The sequence below is a fragment of the Pecten maximus genome, chromosome 9 (assembly GCF_902652985.1).
Source record: "Pecten maximus chromosome 9, xPecMax1.1, whole genome shotgun sequence".
Classification (NCBI taxonomy): Eukaryota; Metazoa; Mollusca; class Bivalvia; order Pectinida; family Pectinidae; genus Pecten; species Pecten maximus.
In genome coordinates this window covers 24755949-24773385 of record NC_047023.1, presented here as the reverse complement: position 1 = coordinate 24773385, position 17437 = coordinate 24755949, and the positions used below count along the sequence as shown (strand labels likewise).

Sequence of the window (17437 nt, the reverse complement as noted above, 5' to 3'; positions counted from 1 at the left end):
GTGTTCCGAAATTTACTGAGCGGCCAAGACCGGGAAGCGGAAGTTAGGCCTGCTGTCATTTCTTTTTTAGTAAACAAATCTAGTACCAACCAATACAGGGTATATGCTTACAAAGACGACAACTGTTAAATCTGATCAAGTAAGCAGCAACACAGTCACTTTAACATGTGGGAAAGGGTATCCATTTTGGTGAATGCATTGGTGATGTGCGTGCAAAATGACTAAATGCCGGATTTTATCCAGAGTGAAAGTAGCCGATGACGATCTCCCTTCGTCCAGTATTTTTTCCTGGTTGAAGGTCAGAAAGTTATGTGGTTTATTGTCAGTTGTGATGACTATCACACTAGCATGTTTAGGATCAACACTGAAACGTTGGTGAAGGCTACAAAAAAAAAAAAAGACATAAGTTTTAGTTTCACACATAATTAAAATTATTAATATTAATTTTGTATGTGGAATATTTTAATTGTTTTATAATGTAACATTGCATGATAATATAACATGTTCAGATTGTATAGGGCTATGCATATATATTAAGGTCGCTTTCGATTAGTACAGCAGCCCATGACCTCTGGCAAACGATATCCAGACATTTCGCACCTAACATTCGGTTCACACCCAACACAGTTCGTTCGCACCAGGTTGGTTCGCACTTAACATGTTTTGCACCAAGTCAGTTCGCAACTATCCGAGATGGTTCACACCAGGTCGGCTCACACTCAACACGTTTTGCACCAGGTCGGTTTGCACCCTTCTGAGACGGTTCGCACCACACATCAAGATAAAAAAAGACTATTCGCCCCCAGTAAAACAATTGCCCCAACCTCATAAAACTTATCATTAACATTATTTTTTGTTATACTTAAAAAGCAACAAACATGTACATTTGGTGCTAATTTATTGTGTTGTAACTTTCCTTTGTACCGTTGTGGCATGGTATTTTGAAACATGGTGAAATGAACCGGGGTCAGAAATTGTATTGAAACTTCACATTGTAATGCCGTACTGCTGTTGGTTACCATGATGTTTATACATTATACATGTGTCTGAACTTTCTGTGTAGTGGTGATCTTCTGTAAACATGCCAAATGCTTTTACACATGTGCCAGAACAATGTTTTCATAACAATTGTGGGAAGAAAACCGTTAGGATAATAACATCTTGTATCTCCTCCGTAACAGTTTGAAAAAATTAGAACAAATGATATATATCAAAATAACACAATATTAACTATTATTATGGTTTAATAAAAAAAAAAGTCTCCACAAATGTTGCACAACGTCTTGGGGTGAATTGACTAGGGGCGAAAATGCTGTGGTGCGAAACAGTTCGGGAACGAAACGTCCGACATTCTGGCAAACTGAGGTTACGGGGTAACATTCGACCATCAACTTGTGAAGACACTACTCATATTTACTAGGGTACATTTGGTAAATCCATGATATAGGAGATTGTGTTGCTTGGTTGGAGAAAGAACCTACAATATGTACCTTGTTGGTTGATATAGTGTTTAAGGGTGAATACACTTGAAAAGTGGGGGAAATCGTGACATATAAGTTGGATAAGGTTGTGCTAAATTTTCCTTCAGCTCAATTGTTAGAGTGGCAGACTGGCAATTTAGCCAGGGTCATGGATTTGATTCTTGGAAATATGCACAGTGTAAACACACTACTCGCCTTCCTGTTAAATTACACTATGTTTTGTATTAAGAGGGCTTTCCTTCATTTGAATAAATGTTAGGTCACCAAAATGTGTATTTTCCCCAAGTAGTAAAAACTATAATCTCTAAATTAATTAGGCAGTTTTACTCGCAAGAGAAACCAAAATGCTTCAAGTATTAAATCATAAAAATTCTCAATTCGACCCGAGCTGAGCTGTCACTAATTACTGCAAATGCAGATGGTATTTGTGTACGAAACATTATTTTTCTGCACATTTCTGTATTACTTTCATTACTGTTAGGCACAAAAACTCATATAATCCTCATTCAGGCATAGATTTCATCAATAGAAACTTTGCATGTTTCTGATGTCCGAACGAATGAATGCCCCTTGAAACTCCTTGGGGAAATGAATTGATCATGATATTAAAGTTATAGTATAACATTACGTCTATCAATCAGGTTTAACAAGGAAATGTGATTTAGCCCCATACCAGTAGTGTTAGCCATGGAGACGTCCGGGATAGATGTGTTGGTGGAGGAATTGCCTTGGGAACTACTAACTGATGGCATCCTACTGGTGATCATGTCCTTCCTCGATGCCAAAAGTCTCATGTCTGCTGCGAAAACATGCAAGGTATTACGATTTATTATCATACTAAAAATTATCATTGTTGTCATTACTGTATCCTTTGGCAAACCAAAGTGAGGTCAACTTATTGCAAAAAAATATAGGTGAGCTTTTTACCAGACATGACTTATTACCTGATAGATAAGGTAATAATTCTTACTACATATATATGTAACGAAGTACATTTGTACTTATACAGTGTACAAAAGTATAGGATAAAAATATAATTCAAACAGCTGATGCAGTAAATGTATTGTTGCACTTTTTATTATCATGGTTTGTGTTATATGGTCATTATGGGGAAATGTCCATTTGAAAATTTTCACGTGTGCTACACTCCGTCTGCTTGTCCATCTGTCTGTCCGTCCGTATATATCTAAATGATCAAAACAATAAACCTGCGTCATTTATATCTTTATTTGGTTTGGTATAAATCATATTATCTACAAATTGACATGAAGGGACATCACATCTTGTCATGAAAAAAATTCAGTCTTTCAGGTGTGTACTGCAAAATCCTATACATTTAACATATTATTTATGACCCTGACCTCAGACCAATCCACGTACATGGTGTGTAGTAGTAGTATAATTGACATTGACCTCAAAACTATATGCATAGTGTACCTTGTACAGTATTCATGACCTTGACATATATCAGACCAAGACATAATATAAAACTGATGACCTTGACCTCAGACTTAAACATACAGGGTAGTGTGAAGTATTAATGACCTTGACCTTGGCCCTATCCATTTGTATAACCAATAATTAGTCCCTTTGCTTATGACTGATTAATTGATTATGATTTTCATGGTTTGACAATATAATGTGGAAATTTTCAGGAGTTATAGAAATGTTCATCAAACCTGAAAAATGAAAAATAAACACTGGTAAATTTTCACCAAAATGTATTGAAACAGGATTTTAAATTACAACTAGATACCTTTAAAGTTTTGTGCCTTTGTTCCCAGCACTGGTACCGAGTGGCACATGATAACTCGTTATGGAAGGATTTGGTGGTGAAAAAGGTATCGTCCAAAGATTTGCAGTCTAATCAAGGCCTTGCTAAAGCTGAGGAAGAGTTCAGAAAAGGGGATCGAGTGAGCACCTGGAAGGACGAGTATGTGAGGATGGAGGATGAGTCACCTCTTATCCTTAGTGAAACTTTAGAAGGACACACAGATGAGATTTATCATATTAATTTCTCATCCAGCGGAAATCTTTTCTCCACCACCGGCCGGGATGCCTCAGTGAGGGTAAGCTGAATGACTTCTGTTTGAGGGAGACTATAAGACTCTTTCCTATGTGTGTATGTAGGATAGGAATATCAACGAGAAAATGAGTTTTACCCTTTTAAACTGTCACTTTTTGTCCTGTGCCAATTTTGGCGGTAAAATTGGGTGGCAATATGATGGGGGTTTAGTATGACAGTCATACATATGTGCACTCTGGCCTTCAATGAGCATATGTATATCTGAAACAAATAGGTACTGTATATAGATGTTACACAACGAGTGGTTTTTGGATATAGAATTTATTTCACACGAGTAAGTTATTTTTTTAAAGTTACAAAAGACACTTGCTAAAGCTTGTGTCTTTTGTTACTTTTAAAAAATAACTTACTCGTGTGAAATAAATTCCGTATCCAAAAATCACAAGTCCTCTGACCTGTTTCTACCACAATAAGGTCAGCTTTAATCAAAGGGAAACATGGCAGTCTTATTTCGCTTATGCAAATAAGGTGTACAGGGTGACGGCAGGGACCTGGTGATGTGATGTCATTCGATTATTGAATTGATGACGTCAATAACAAGTGCAGCTCGGGTCAAAGTTCGAATTCTTGACCAATCAAAAGACCGGAAGGTCATGGAATATAACATATACATATATATCCAACTGTCTGCACATTTATACAATGGATTGAGAGTGGAATTACATAGTGTATTGTGGTAGAAAAATACATATAACATGGATTTATATTATTTGTGTCTTTTAAGGACAATCATTATATAAATTACTGTCATAAATTATATTTGTAAAATACTATTTTGTAACATGGCCAGGAGCACAGGTACAACAAATAATTATAACATGAAAGAAGGATGGCAAGTGAGCTTATGGGGCATCCGTCCTTCCTCCATCCGTCCGTCCATCTTGCATCAACATTTTCCTTTAAACAACTTCTCAATAACTATGGTGCACAGAGACCTGATATTGGTCCTGTGTCATGCTGGGGTGAATGACTACCAGTTTAATCAAATGAATTACCTTGACTTGCATTCAAGGTCACAGGGAGCAAATAGGCTAAAATCTTTAAACAACTTCTTCTCAATAACCAAGAGACAGAGGTAGTTGGTTTTGGATCTTTAGCATGCTGGGGTGAAGGGCTAAGTGTGTTTAGATGAATGACGTTGACCTACAGTCAAGGTCACAGGGATCAAATAGGCTAAAATCTATAAACAACTTCTTCTCAATGATCAAGAGACGAAGAGACCTGATGTTGGCCCAGTAGTATGCTAGTTTGAAATTTGTTGAAATGAATTTTAACCTTGCCTGCTCTGATATTTGAATAAAGTGGTGATCTAGATCAACTTTAAAGTTGCTGTTTGGTATATAACATGCTGGGGTGAAGACAGTGATGTCAGGATGATCGATATGTATTCGAAAAAATCAGTTGGTATCCTTCCAATTCACGAAAATTGATTGCAAAATCTCATAATATTTTAACAGAACAGAACAACAGAGCAACTTACATTTTAGTTATTTTTCATCGCTTTACTTCTGAGATTGTCACCATATATCCAGTGTTTTAAGCATGTAACAAATTAAATCTAAGCATTTCACAGACCATAGTAGGGCATTACTAAAATAGGAACAAGTACAAAAGTGTGAATCCAGAAATTCTTCCAATAAGATCAAACACTGTTTTCAATTAATTTATAACTTAATGAATGAAATCAGGTATCAGACACATGAAAAACTTTTAAAAACAAAATGTGAATTGATGTGATTATTAACCGATCATCAGGAGGATGTAGACAACCGATTTTACCAGCAGAGCCTCAGAATTTAAATGAAGAATCTCGTCCCTCAATATGAAAATTTTTCATACTGACCTTCAATTTAGAGATTCTATTGATCCTTGTAAACGTAGACATATGAAGAAGTCCATTAACATGTTTACTTTGTTAATTGTAGGTTTGGAAGTTTGGTTACCCGTGTACCCTGTATGCTGAGAACACAGACCTGGACTCCATTTTGGTTTACACACGATTTTCTGATTTTAACCAATCGGAGACACTCCTGTTAGTGGCTGGAATCGCGAGCTACATAATGGGGGCAGATAGCTGTACCCTTATACTCTCATTAAAAGGTAGGATTTTGAACTGGCACGGTAAAATACAGTCTTTCTGTAGAATGCTTCTTTATCAGGGGAGATTACTCCTTTAATATCTTAACCTTGGAAGTGTTCAGTAAGCAAGTTGTGAGTTCAGACTCACTAGCTATATGTTTTTGCTCCCATGAAAAATTTAGTATAGTATATAGCCTCTTTGTCCGTGCTTGTCTAGCCCATACTGTTTAACTTTGTCCGTGCTTGTCTAGCCCATACCGTTTAACTTTGTCCGTGTTTGTCTAGCCCATACCGTTTAACTTGCTGATGGAAGTTCATTGATTTGTGGACATTTAAAGTAGTTTGTTGTGAACCATATTCGGGATCATACTCCTTCGATTAAAGTTCACATTGAGGTTAACATTTTATTGATACATGAAGGATGTAATAAAAGTGTGCTGCAACCTGTGTGATGACCTTTGGGAGCCTCATTTGTGTGACACTTTGACTCGCTGTTTGGGGCCCCATTCATATGACTCTTTGCTTCACCTTTGGGAGCCTTATTTGTGTGACTTAGGCTCGCATTGAAAAACCCCATTTGTGTGACACTCGCATTCAGGAGCCTCATTTGTGTAACTCTTTGACTTACCTTTAGGAGCATCATTTATGTGACTATCTAACTCCCTGTTTGGAGCCTCATTTGTGTGACACTTTGACTCGCTGTTTGGAGCCTCATTTGTGTAACTCTTTGACTCACTGTTTGGAGCCTCATTTGTGTAACTCTTTGACTCACTGTTTGGAGCCTCATTTGTGTGACTCTTTGACTCGCTGTTTGGAGCCTCATTTGTGTGACACTTTGTCTCGCTGTTTGGAGCCTCAATTGTGTGACACTTTGACTCGCTGTTTGGAGCCTCAATTGTGTGGCTCCTTAACTATTCTTCTATTTCCTTCCAGTATAACAACACATAGTTAATCAGCTTGATTTTGTCGGTTTCCGTTTTATTTCCTAATGCCTTGCAAATACTTTATTTTGACCTTCCTTACTCTCAGATATTTTAATAGTTTGCCTTGTGATAATTTACTAGGATATTGAGCAGATTTAGAGATTCTGTATACCATGTCGGATCTAATGTAAACTTTGATGTTGAACAGGTTTAGAGATTCAAAAAAAAAAAAAAAAAAAAAAGGTTTAGAGAGATTCTGTATGCTGTGTCAGGATCAGAGATTCCATGTGCCGTGTAAGGATCTAACAGTGTTTAATGTTGAACAGGTTTAGAGATTCTGTATGCTGTGTCGGGATCAGAGATTCCATGTGCCATGTTAGGATCTAACACAGTGTTTGATGTTGAACAGGTTTAGAGATTCTGTATGCTGTGTCGGGATCAGAGATTCCATGTTCCATGTTAGGGTCTAACACAGTGTTTGATGTTGAACAGGTTTAGAGATTCTGTATTCCGTGTCAGGATCAGAGATTCCATGTGCCATGTTAGGATCTAACACAGTGTTTGATGTTGAACAGGTTTAGAGATTCTGTATTCCGTGTCAGGATCAGAGATTCCATGTGCCATATTAGGATATAACACAGTGTTTGATGTTGAACAGGTTTAGAGATTCTGTATGCTGTGTCGGGATCTAATGCAAACTTCCGTGGCTGCTGGCTGGATGATACATCATTTCTTAACGGGACCCACATATTTACACCTTCTGGGCAAAGACGCTTCCTCATAAAAAAGCACACAGTGAGTACTCTACATCTGGTGTATAGACCATCCTACAATCTCATCCTAAATATCATATTGAATTTAATCCTCGAATAATTTAGATGTGGGTCTTAAGATGAGATGCTAGCAAATTATCAAACAGGTTTAAAAATGAATTAATTGTAATATGTAAAAGAATGTAAGATTTTATATATCCAATAATTCATGTTCATCAGAAAATATAAAAAAAACAACAGATTAATTCCATTATAATCAGGTAAAACTTTACTTGAAAAGTATGTTTTGTTAATTAATTAATTAATTTAATTAATTACAGTGAAACTTTGTTAACTCGAACTCAGAAAACTTGAATTCGCTCTATATCCTATTAAAAAAATCAGAAAACTAAAATTCGGAAAAGTGAAAATTTGGTCCCAACAATAAAAATCCTTCTTGAAATGAACGAATAACTCGAAGTATCATTTTTGAGTCTAACAAGATCATTAGTAATTAAATGCTGACATTTTTTCAACGTTAAATTTCTGTTTGTAATTCTGAAAGTATAGGCACTACAAACCTACCGATTAATTTATGCTAATAGAAATGTTAGATAAATTACAAAATAACAAATTGTCTGTGGAATCTTATAACAACAACTCTCAGTGATAAAAGTACTGCTTTACTTACATCAGGTATTTTCTCAGGGTGGTCACTAATATTAATGGTACACCCTACAGTCAACAACACATCTACCCACTGCCTATTAAATCTTTAAATGACTGAAAAAATAGCGTAATTACTGCTGAGGTGTTCAGAGTATATCTGTATAAATGGCTACCGCTACCTATTAAATCTTTAAGCGAGTGAAAATTAAATCTTTAAGCGAGTGAAACAATAGCGTTATTACTTCCGAGGTGTTCAGAGTACGTCTGTATAAATGGTCGCCGCTGTACATATATAGATATATAGTGGTTGTCTTCAATATTAATTTTCAATGCAAAATAATATTTCTTAGTAATTTTCATCAATATTAAACAGTTAAAAATGTTCAGTTTGTTTATTAAGAAATCTTAATTTTCTGAACTGCTTGATGATTTTACTTGTAAAATGTCAACAGTACAGCTGTTCATTGCTATTATCTAAACTTAACCCTGATTGGACAATGTAAGACTCTTTGATCAACACCAGTTTATGTATACATAAATAAATACTGCCAGTTTTAAATCATCATGCTGAGGATTAATAGCATCAATAACTACATGTAGTTCTGTTTTGTATAAAATCACTAAACAAAGACACGTTTTTTGTACCACCTGAATTTTTTTCAGGTGACGCAGGAACGCAGGAAGTCAGATCAGAAAATACAAACACTGATAGCAAAAATGGATTCAAAAGGACAACACATTATGATGCTTCATCCGTACTGTAGAAACAATGATTTTGCTAGAATTGTCTATCTGCCTACACGCTGCCTTCCACCATCCATGACGACTTCCCCGATGGGGCCTTCCCCGATGGGGCCTTTAAGTGAACACTTTGAATATATTGACTCAGAACAACCGGACGATAAAAGTGAAGCAACAACTACAAAATCGGGGAACGTAGAGGGTCAGCCAAGTTCTAGTCAAGGTTCTTTGGCTAGTTGTTCTGCCCATGAAGATGTGTCGCCTGTTTTGATTTTGGCAAACAATACTGAAGAATATCCATCGACTGGCTTTCTTAGTTTTTACAGAGTCCCTGAAACAGCAGAGCAAAGTCTTGAGGCATGTAAAAACTTCAGCAGTGCAGATGCAGATTGCCCAGGAGGTCTAGTGGGAATGCGTCTGTCGTCTGACAATCGGTGAGTTCTTGGCTTACATATTTCTAAATGATCTGCTGGCATACAGAAAAACAAATCTGTACAGGTACATTGCAAATTGAAATTTGTTTTATTGATATGGTAACAGGAAGTGTGACCTGTGATTATGGTAACAGGAAGTGTGACCTGTGATTATGGTAACAGGAATTGTGACCTGTGATTATGGTAAAAGGAAGTGTGACCTGTGATTATGGTAACAGGAAGTGTGCCTTGTGATTATAGTAACAGGAAGTGTGACCTGTGATTATGGTAACAGGAAGTGTGACCTGTGATTATGGTAAAAGGAAGTGTGCCTTGTGATTATGGTAACAGGAAGTGTGCCTTGTGATTATGGTAACAGGAAGTGTGACCTGTGATTATGGTAACAGGAAGTGTGACCTGTGATTATGGTAAAGGGGAGTGTGACCTGTGATTATGGTAACAGGAAGTGTGACCTGTGATTATGGTAACAGGAAGTGTGACCTGTGATTATGGTAACAGGAAGTGTGACCTGTGATTATGGTAACAGGAAGTGTGACCTGTGATTATGGTAACAGGAAGTGTGACCTGTGATTATGGTAACAGGAAGTGTGACCTGTGATTATGGTAACAGGAAGTGTGCCCTGTGATTATGGTAAAAGGAAGTGTGACCTGTGATTATGGTAACAGGAAGTGTGACCTGTGATTATGGTAAAAGGAAGTGTGACCTGTGATTATGGTAACAGGAAGTGTGCCTTGTGATTATGGTAACAGGAAGTGTGACCTGTGATTATGGTAAAAGGAAGTGTGACCTGTGATTATGGTAAAAGGAAGTGTGACCTGTGATTATGGTAACAGGAAGTGTGACCTGTGACTAGGGTAAAAGGAAGTGTGACCTGTGATTATGGTAACAGGAAGTGTGCCTTGTGATTATGGTAACAGGAAGTGTGACTTGTGATTATGGTAAAAGGAAGTGTGACCTGTGATTATGGTAAAAGGAAGTGTGCCTTGTGATTATGGTAACAGGAAGTGTGCCTTGTGATTATGGTAAAAGGAAGTGTGACCTGTGATTATGGTAACAGGAAGTGTGACCTGTGATTATGGTAACAGGAAGTGTGACCTGTGATTATGGTAACAGGAAGTGTGACCTGTGATTATGGTAACAGGAAGTGTGACCTGTGATTATGGTAACAGGAAGTGTGACCTGTGATTATGGTAAAAGGAAGTGTGACCTGTGATTATGGTAAAAGGAAGTGTGACCTGTGATTATGGTAAAAGGAAGTGTGACTGTGATTATGGTAAAAGGAAGTGTGACCTGTGATTATGGTAAAAGGAAGTGTGACCTGTGATTATGGTAAAAGGAAGTGTGACCTGTGATTATGGTAAAAGGAAGTGTGACCTGTGATTATGGTAAAAGGAAGTGTGACCTGTGATTATGGTAAAAGGAAGTGTGACCTGTGATTATGGTAAAAGGAAGTGTGCCTTGTGAATGTGGTAAAGGGGAGTTAACTTATGATTGTGGTAAAGGGGAGTGTGAATTGTGAATGCAGTTAAGGGAAGTGTGACCTGTGATTGTGGTAAAGGGGAGTGTGACCTGTGATTGTGGTAAAGGGGAGTATGACTTTGGAATAAGGTAAAGGGGTGTGTGACTTGTGGATGTGGTTAAGGGAAGTGTGACCTATGATTGTGGTAAAGGGGTGTGTGATCTGTGATTTTGGTAAAGAGAAGTGTGACTTTTGATTGTGGTAAAGGGAAGTGTGACATGGGAATGTGGTAAAGGGTATCGAGTGTGACCTGTGATTGTGGTAAAGGGGAGTGTGACTTGTGAATATGGTAAAGGGGTGTGACCTATGATTGTGGTAAAGGGGCTGTGATCTGTGATTGTGGTAAAGGGGAGTGTGACTTGTGAATGTGGTAAAGGGAAGTGTGACCTGTGATTGTGGTAAAGGGAAGTGTGACCTATGATTGTGGTAAAGGGGAGTGTGACCTGTGATTGTGGTAAAGGGGCTGTGATCTGTGATTGTGGTAAAGGGGAGTATGACTTCGGAATAAGGTAAAGGGGTGTGTGACCTGTGATTGTGGTAAAGGGGAGTGTGACATGTGATTGTGGTTAAGAGGAGTGTGACCTGTGATTGTGGTATATAGAGTGTGACCTGTAATTGTGGTAAAGGGGAGTGTGACTTGGAAATGAGGTAAAGGGGATCAAGTGTGACTTGGGAATGTTGTTAAGGGATGGTAGCTGTTGACTGTTGTTCTTGTAAAAAAATAGGTTCAAGTCTCTTGATCATAAGTTAAGGTCACAAAGGTCAAATGTAGTTGTTCTGAACTAAATATTTTTTGAGTTTGCTGTACTCAACTGAAATACTAATAGATACAAATAACAGTTCAAATTTGCAATTTAAAAGCCAGTCAAGATCAGCAATAAGATATTAAAAGAGACCAATTTGTTACCTTGTAGATACATAGCCTTTAACTACCGAAGCTGTACGATGGAGGACGGAGAGTATGACCATGGTTGTTACGTTAAAAACATTGACCTTAAAGTGTATGATCTCCACAAAATGTGTTTTACTGACATCGTCTACAAGGGTCACTCAGCCACTTCGGAGGATCATTTGAGTTATATATTCCCAACTGTCTCCGACCACTACATAGCCAGGTAATTTATCAGTAATCTCCGACCACTACATAGCCAGGTAATTTATCAGTAATCTCCGACCACTACAGAGCCAGGTAATTTATCAGTAGTCCCCGACCACTACATAGCCTGGTAATTTATCAGTAATCTCCGACCACTACATAACCAGGTAATTTATCAGTAATCTCCGACCACTACATAACCAGGTAATTTATCAGTAGTCTCCGACCACTACATAACCAGGTAATTTATCAGTAGTCTCCGACCACTACATAACCAGGTAATTTATCAGTAATCTTGGACTACTACATAGCCAGGTAATTTATCAGTAGTCTCCGACCACTACATAGCCAGGTAATTTATCAGTAATCTCCGACCAATACATAGCCAGGTAATTTATCAGTAATCTCCGACCACTACATAGCCAGGTAATTTATCAGTAGTCTCCGACCACTACATAGCCAGGTATTTTAACAGAGGATTTGAGAAACAAGAGTGCTTGTACTTGATATTTTTCTGGAGGTTTTGAGAAACCATAGTTTTTGTACTTGATATTTTATCAGAGGCTTTAATAATACGTAACAGAGTGCTTGTACTTAATATTTTACTAGAGGTTTGGATAATACGGAATGCTTGTACTTGATATTTTACCAGATGTTTTGAGAAAGTGGAGTGCTTGTACTCAATATTTTACCAGAGGTTTGGTGAATACAGAGTACTTTTATTAATTGTAGTACTTTACTCATACTGGACCTTTACACGGATATTGATGATATTGAAGTTTTGTATCTTATATACCAATATTTTCTTTTTCAGTGGAAGTGAAGTAGAGAAGGGATTTTTGTGGGATCGACATTTTGGCAACATTCTCGGAGAACTAGAACATGCAGCACAACCAGGGAACGGAGGTGTGAATGCTACCGTTTTTCATCCTTATTCAGAGGAAGTTCTCATCTCCCTCGGCGACGACAGGAAAATAAAAGTGTGGCGGTCAAAGAGACTCCTAAGGGAGCTTGGACACAGTGATACATCCATCAGTGTATTCAACCAGATCCACCAGAAAAGCACAGATCAGTACAAATATAAAGGGAAACCAACATCTAAGGACAGTTCACCGGAGTTTGATAAAGGCATGGACCAACCAGATGGTCACCTTGATGACGAGGTCGTGACCTGTTGTGTGATGAAGAAGAAATCACGGAAGTTAAAGAAGTATTCCTAACCTTTCTGTGTGCTTCATTATAATTGGTTGATCTTCCAGCATACAGCCTCCTGTGTGATGTATATGTGGCGTGTGTTTTTGGTTAACAGCTGGTTAAAGAATATGAAACTATATTCATCTGGAAATAAGCTCATCATCCATGATAACTGCAGTTCAAAAGATAACAAGCTCATCCCACAGCTAGCTAGAGCTATCGCGACGGAGTCAGATGTGACACCAGACCTCTTGGACCGGGACCCCACGCATGGTTAGGTGTGTCACCAGACCTCTTCTACTGGTGACCCATGGTGGTTCTTTTCAACTTAAGGATCTTGTGATAACGATTGAAAGGATAAACGAAAATCACATCAAAGCAGGTTACATTGATAGAAGTTCTTGGTAACTCATTGGAATTAATCACAACAGCTAATGGGTCCTGGCTTGTAAATTTATTAGGAAGTCAGCTGTTTTCACTCTTTGATAAGGCTTCTTCAGGACATAATACAACAATTTCTAACCCGAAGTACATAAAATGACCTTTAACTTGTTCTTTTATGACGTCTCTACGACCGGTGTCTTATAAAAGAGGCGAAATTCTCACTGCTTAACTGTTGTTTACAATTAAACATCAAAGTATTTATATATTATATAGAATCAATGTTAGTATTATAATTCCTCTTTTATACAGTTCTTTACTGTCCAAACCACAGTTGTGTCATGTGTGGATAATTGTGTTTTGAAAGTTGATGTCCATGTTGCTAATTCAAAGGTACATATAATTGCATTGCAGTATATGAGTTCATGGCTTCACAGAAGGAGGTATGCGTCTCTCTAGAATTTGGCACCGTGAGATACGTCCGTCTTATAATGACGCCTTTCCTTGGGTAATTCATGCAGGAAATAGTGAAGTTTGAAGCATTTTAAATTCCATTGCAGTAACTAGTGTGTCCAATCATATACAGATGATTTCTTGTGCGAGATGAACTTATGTTGGCGTACATGGAGTGATGGTTCCATGTTCTCTGATTCTGTGATTCATGTAAATCTCTGTTTCTGTAAGAATTTCCATCATGTGGATTTATTGGTTTGTAGTTTGGGTTGGTACTTATGCAGTCTCTTTGTCAGGCTTTAATTACTTTACATAAACAATAAAACATTGTTTTATTACATAGATTATGCAGATGGAAAATAAATTTCAAGAAAACTTGAAATAAACTGAAAAGTTACATTAAGAGCAATGTGATTTAAAGAGGAAAATTAATTCCATGGAGAGACATTACTTTATTATCTATTAAATAACCTGTCAATTGTGTAGACTTGGTGTCGTTTTGATAATCAATTGCATTTATTTTACTGTATTTACACTTGCTCTACATCCTTCCATTGCAATACACGCACACACACGCGTGCGCACACACGCACACACACACGCGCGCGCACACTCACAGGTAGTGTACCCTGTGTGATAACACTGCGACTTATAATCCTTCTGTCTGTGTAGAATATCTGTGATTCTCTGTTAATGCAATGTTTATTTGTTTTGTTTTTACACGACATACAATGTTGTAAATATAGCTACTCTTATTTCCTTTACCAGTAAAACTGGGGATACTATAGATTTCCTCTCCGTCCGTCTTGTATGTATGTAACTTCAAAGTTTGTCAGTGCTCTATCTTCACACAATGATAAATTACCATAATATCTTGGATAATTCAATTTCGAGTTTCAGGTTTTTTGGGGTCAAGGTCACTTACTATTTTCAGCAGGGGCTGGTAAGGAATATAACCAGGGTATGCTTGCAATTGAGGATTGACACATTTGGTGCTGGTTTTTCTGCCTCATTTTGAGAATGTAACATATTTCCTGGATTTGACTAGGGGTTGTTCCTAAATTATGCATGTGGTCGGAATGGGAGGTGTTTTTCAGAGACCAACCCACTTATCAAATATTAAACATTGATTAAGTAATACTAGACAAATATGGGGCTTTACTTCCACCATATATCAAGTTTTGATACAAGTTTCTCCCATCCCCCCAGGCTCCAATACAGATAATTCTGGCATAACACTTAGATATACAGGTGTTGATCGTCAATACACAGAAAACTCCAAATAGAACGTTTTGTATTGGCTTGTTTCTTTGTTGATTGTTTTCCTATCTTATCCTTGTTTTATTGAGATAGAATTCGTTTCTTTACTCTCTTGTTAAAGTTAAATGGTTAAAATGGTTATCAGATTCGACTGTGATGTATGACAGATTTATTAAGCTTGAAGCACAGGGATCTGCCACAAACCAAACCCAGTATTTATTTTATATCAGGACAAGAAAAAATCAAGGTCTGAGTGATGGTTGCGGGTCAGTAGATTTGATTTTTTTTGGAAAGTAAATATTGGCGACTACTTGTCCAATTGGGAGGTGCAAATTATGTCATATTTTGTTTTCCTTCGAGTAATTCAATATACTATTAATTCAATTTAATGGGACAGGTCTCTTCATTGGGCCAGTACTTTTGAACCAAAACTTGCCTGAGGATCGATGAGGCTGAAATATTGTTTTGGATTGGTGACATGGGTTGGGTGTTGGTGACAGGTCTCTGTGACCTTAAGGTTTCTTGTGTTAATCAAAGTGAATGTTTAATATGTAAATGTGATATTTTTGGTCAACCAACATCAGGTGGTGGGCTATGCAAATCTATTTCTCAGAAAGTTCTTCTTAGATCTTTCTCGAATTTTATGATTTATGTCTGTTCCTCATGGTTTTTAGTTGTGCATATTTAATTTAGAGACTGCATGGTAGACAAAATGGCCAACAAATAACCATTTTGGATTTTGTTATCGCTAATTTTCTCAGAAATTCTTTATGGGTCTTTCTCAGATTTCATATGTCGGATCCTGTTGGTCTCTAGTTGTGACCGCAGTTTTTATAGTGATTGGAAAGACAAAAGGACTGATTTGTTATGAAATATTTCTAAACGTATTTTTCAAACTATCACCCTTTCTTTCTTACATAAATATTTCTTAGTAATTGATGTTTGTCTACTAGTTCTATTGTGAGATAAAACAGATATAGGTTTACTTTGGTCCTGATTTTGTACTTGCTCAATTTTGAGACGGATCAGAAAAACATCCAATAGCTAATTTCTGTACATACAGCCATTTTGGATGTTAACAGTTGAGATTTTTTATTGCTATTAACGAAAGTTCTTCTCTTTTTTCTTAGATTTCATACATGTACGTAGGCTCCCCTTGTTATCAAATGAATAATAGGGAAAGAAGAAAAAAGGGAAAAGTAGAGGAAAGATCAGTCTTACATAGACCCAATCATTATCACATTCAATGGCGGTAAGAAGATCCCTCGGAGATTTCTTGTTGTTGATCATAATCATATTTATACAGGTTATATAACTGTTGTGTTTGTATTATACGAAGGAGTGCTCCTCGTTTACAAGGTCAATCAGTCATTCTGAATTACCACAAGGGAGATCATTGACAAATTTAAGGGAGTTCAAGGTCATTGTAAATGTGACTTGTTTTTATTTTAATTTATTTTTTGGTGCCAGTAACGTAGTTGATGATATTAAGTGCTAAACAAGAAAAATCAGGGTACAAGTATCATTCTGTTTTGTGACATACCCAGGTAGACAAATTCAGAGGAATGTTTTGAACTTGGTTGAAAATCTTTATATATACAGTGTATATGTTTGAACTAACAGGAAGAAATTGTATTTCATCTTTCTGTGTAGTGAACTTTGGATAATTTCTAACAAGCTATTTCATCATGTTACCATTTTGGTGGGAACAAGAAGGTAATTTTCATGGTTCACAATTCTTGAAAGTGACAATTGCAGATCAAAACTACTCAGGAATTACTTTCATAACCTGAACTTGACAAAGTCCAAGGAATATTTCTTGATGACTACAATGGCATGTAGGAAATTCCTGAACAGTCTCTGATTAGAAAGCTTAAGTTCTGTGCATTTATGTTAAAAGGCTGGTAAGGCTTTGTTCTACAGAAGAATGTTAAATATCATGATATGAAAAAATAATTTATTTTCCTGTTTAGAAACTTGTAAATTCTGCAAAAGAATTTTTTAATGACAAGACAAGTAACAGGTCGAGCAGGTCTCTAAATATAAATATATTGTTTTGATAAAAATGTCTTAATGTGACATATACTTAGCTGCTTATTGAATAAAATATTTAGCAAACTAATATGTTGTGTTTGTGATAAAGCAATTCACATTAGTTAATTAGCTTACAGTAGGGGAACTAGGTCATTACATCTGTGAAGCAAATCGTCCTGTTATGTATGTAATACACTGGGTAGAGTACATTGTCATATGAAGTCCATTACATTTTTGTCATCACATTAGTAAATTTACTGACTACCTTGGAGAAGTATACATATCCAAATGATCAGACAGATAAAATGTATGTTTATAGTGAAGATGTCATGGA

At 36.9% G+C, this 17437-nt stretch overlaps 1 protein-coding gene across 2 annotated transcripts; it reads left to right on the top strand.

Moving 5' to 3' along the window:
• Positions 1 to 35: 35 nt before the first annotated feature.
• Positions 36 to 17191, top strand: LOC117334962 (F-box/WD repeat-containing protein 5-like). Of its 2 annotated transcripts, none has more exons than XM_033894829.1 (8): positions 36 to 139; positions 2123 to 2297; positions 3266 to 3550; positions 5493 to 5667; positions 7228 to 7364; positions 8654 to 9165; positions 11600 to 11800; positions 12596 to 17191. In XM_033894829.1, exons 2-8 carry the CDS (start codon positions 2169 to 2171, stop codon positions 12999 to 13001), a joined length of 1845 nt encoding a protein of 614 aa, XP_033750720.1. In that variant the 5' UTR covers positions 36 to 139; positions 2123 to 2168; the 3' UTR covers positions 13002 to 17191. The 2 variants fall into 2 exon arrangements, with proteins under 2 accessions (XP_033750720.1, XP_033750721.1); XM_033894830.1 differs by lacking the exon at positions 36 to 139 and adding an exon at positions 166 to 298.
• Positions 17192 to 17437: the final 246 nt, after the last annotated feature.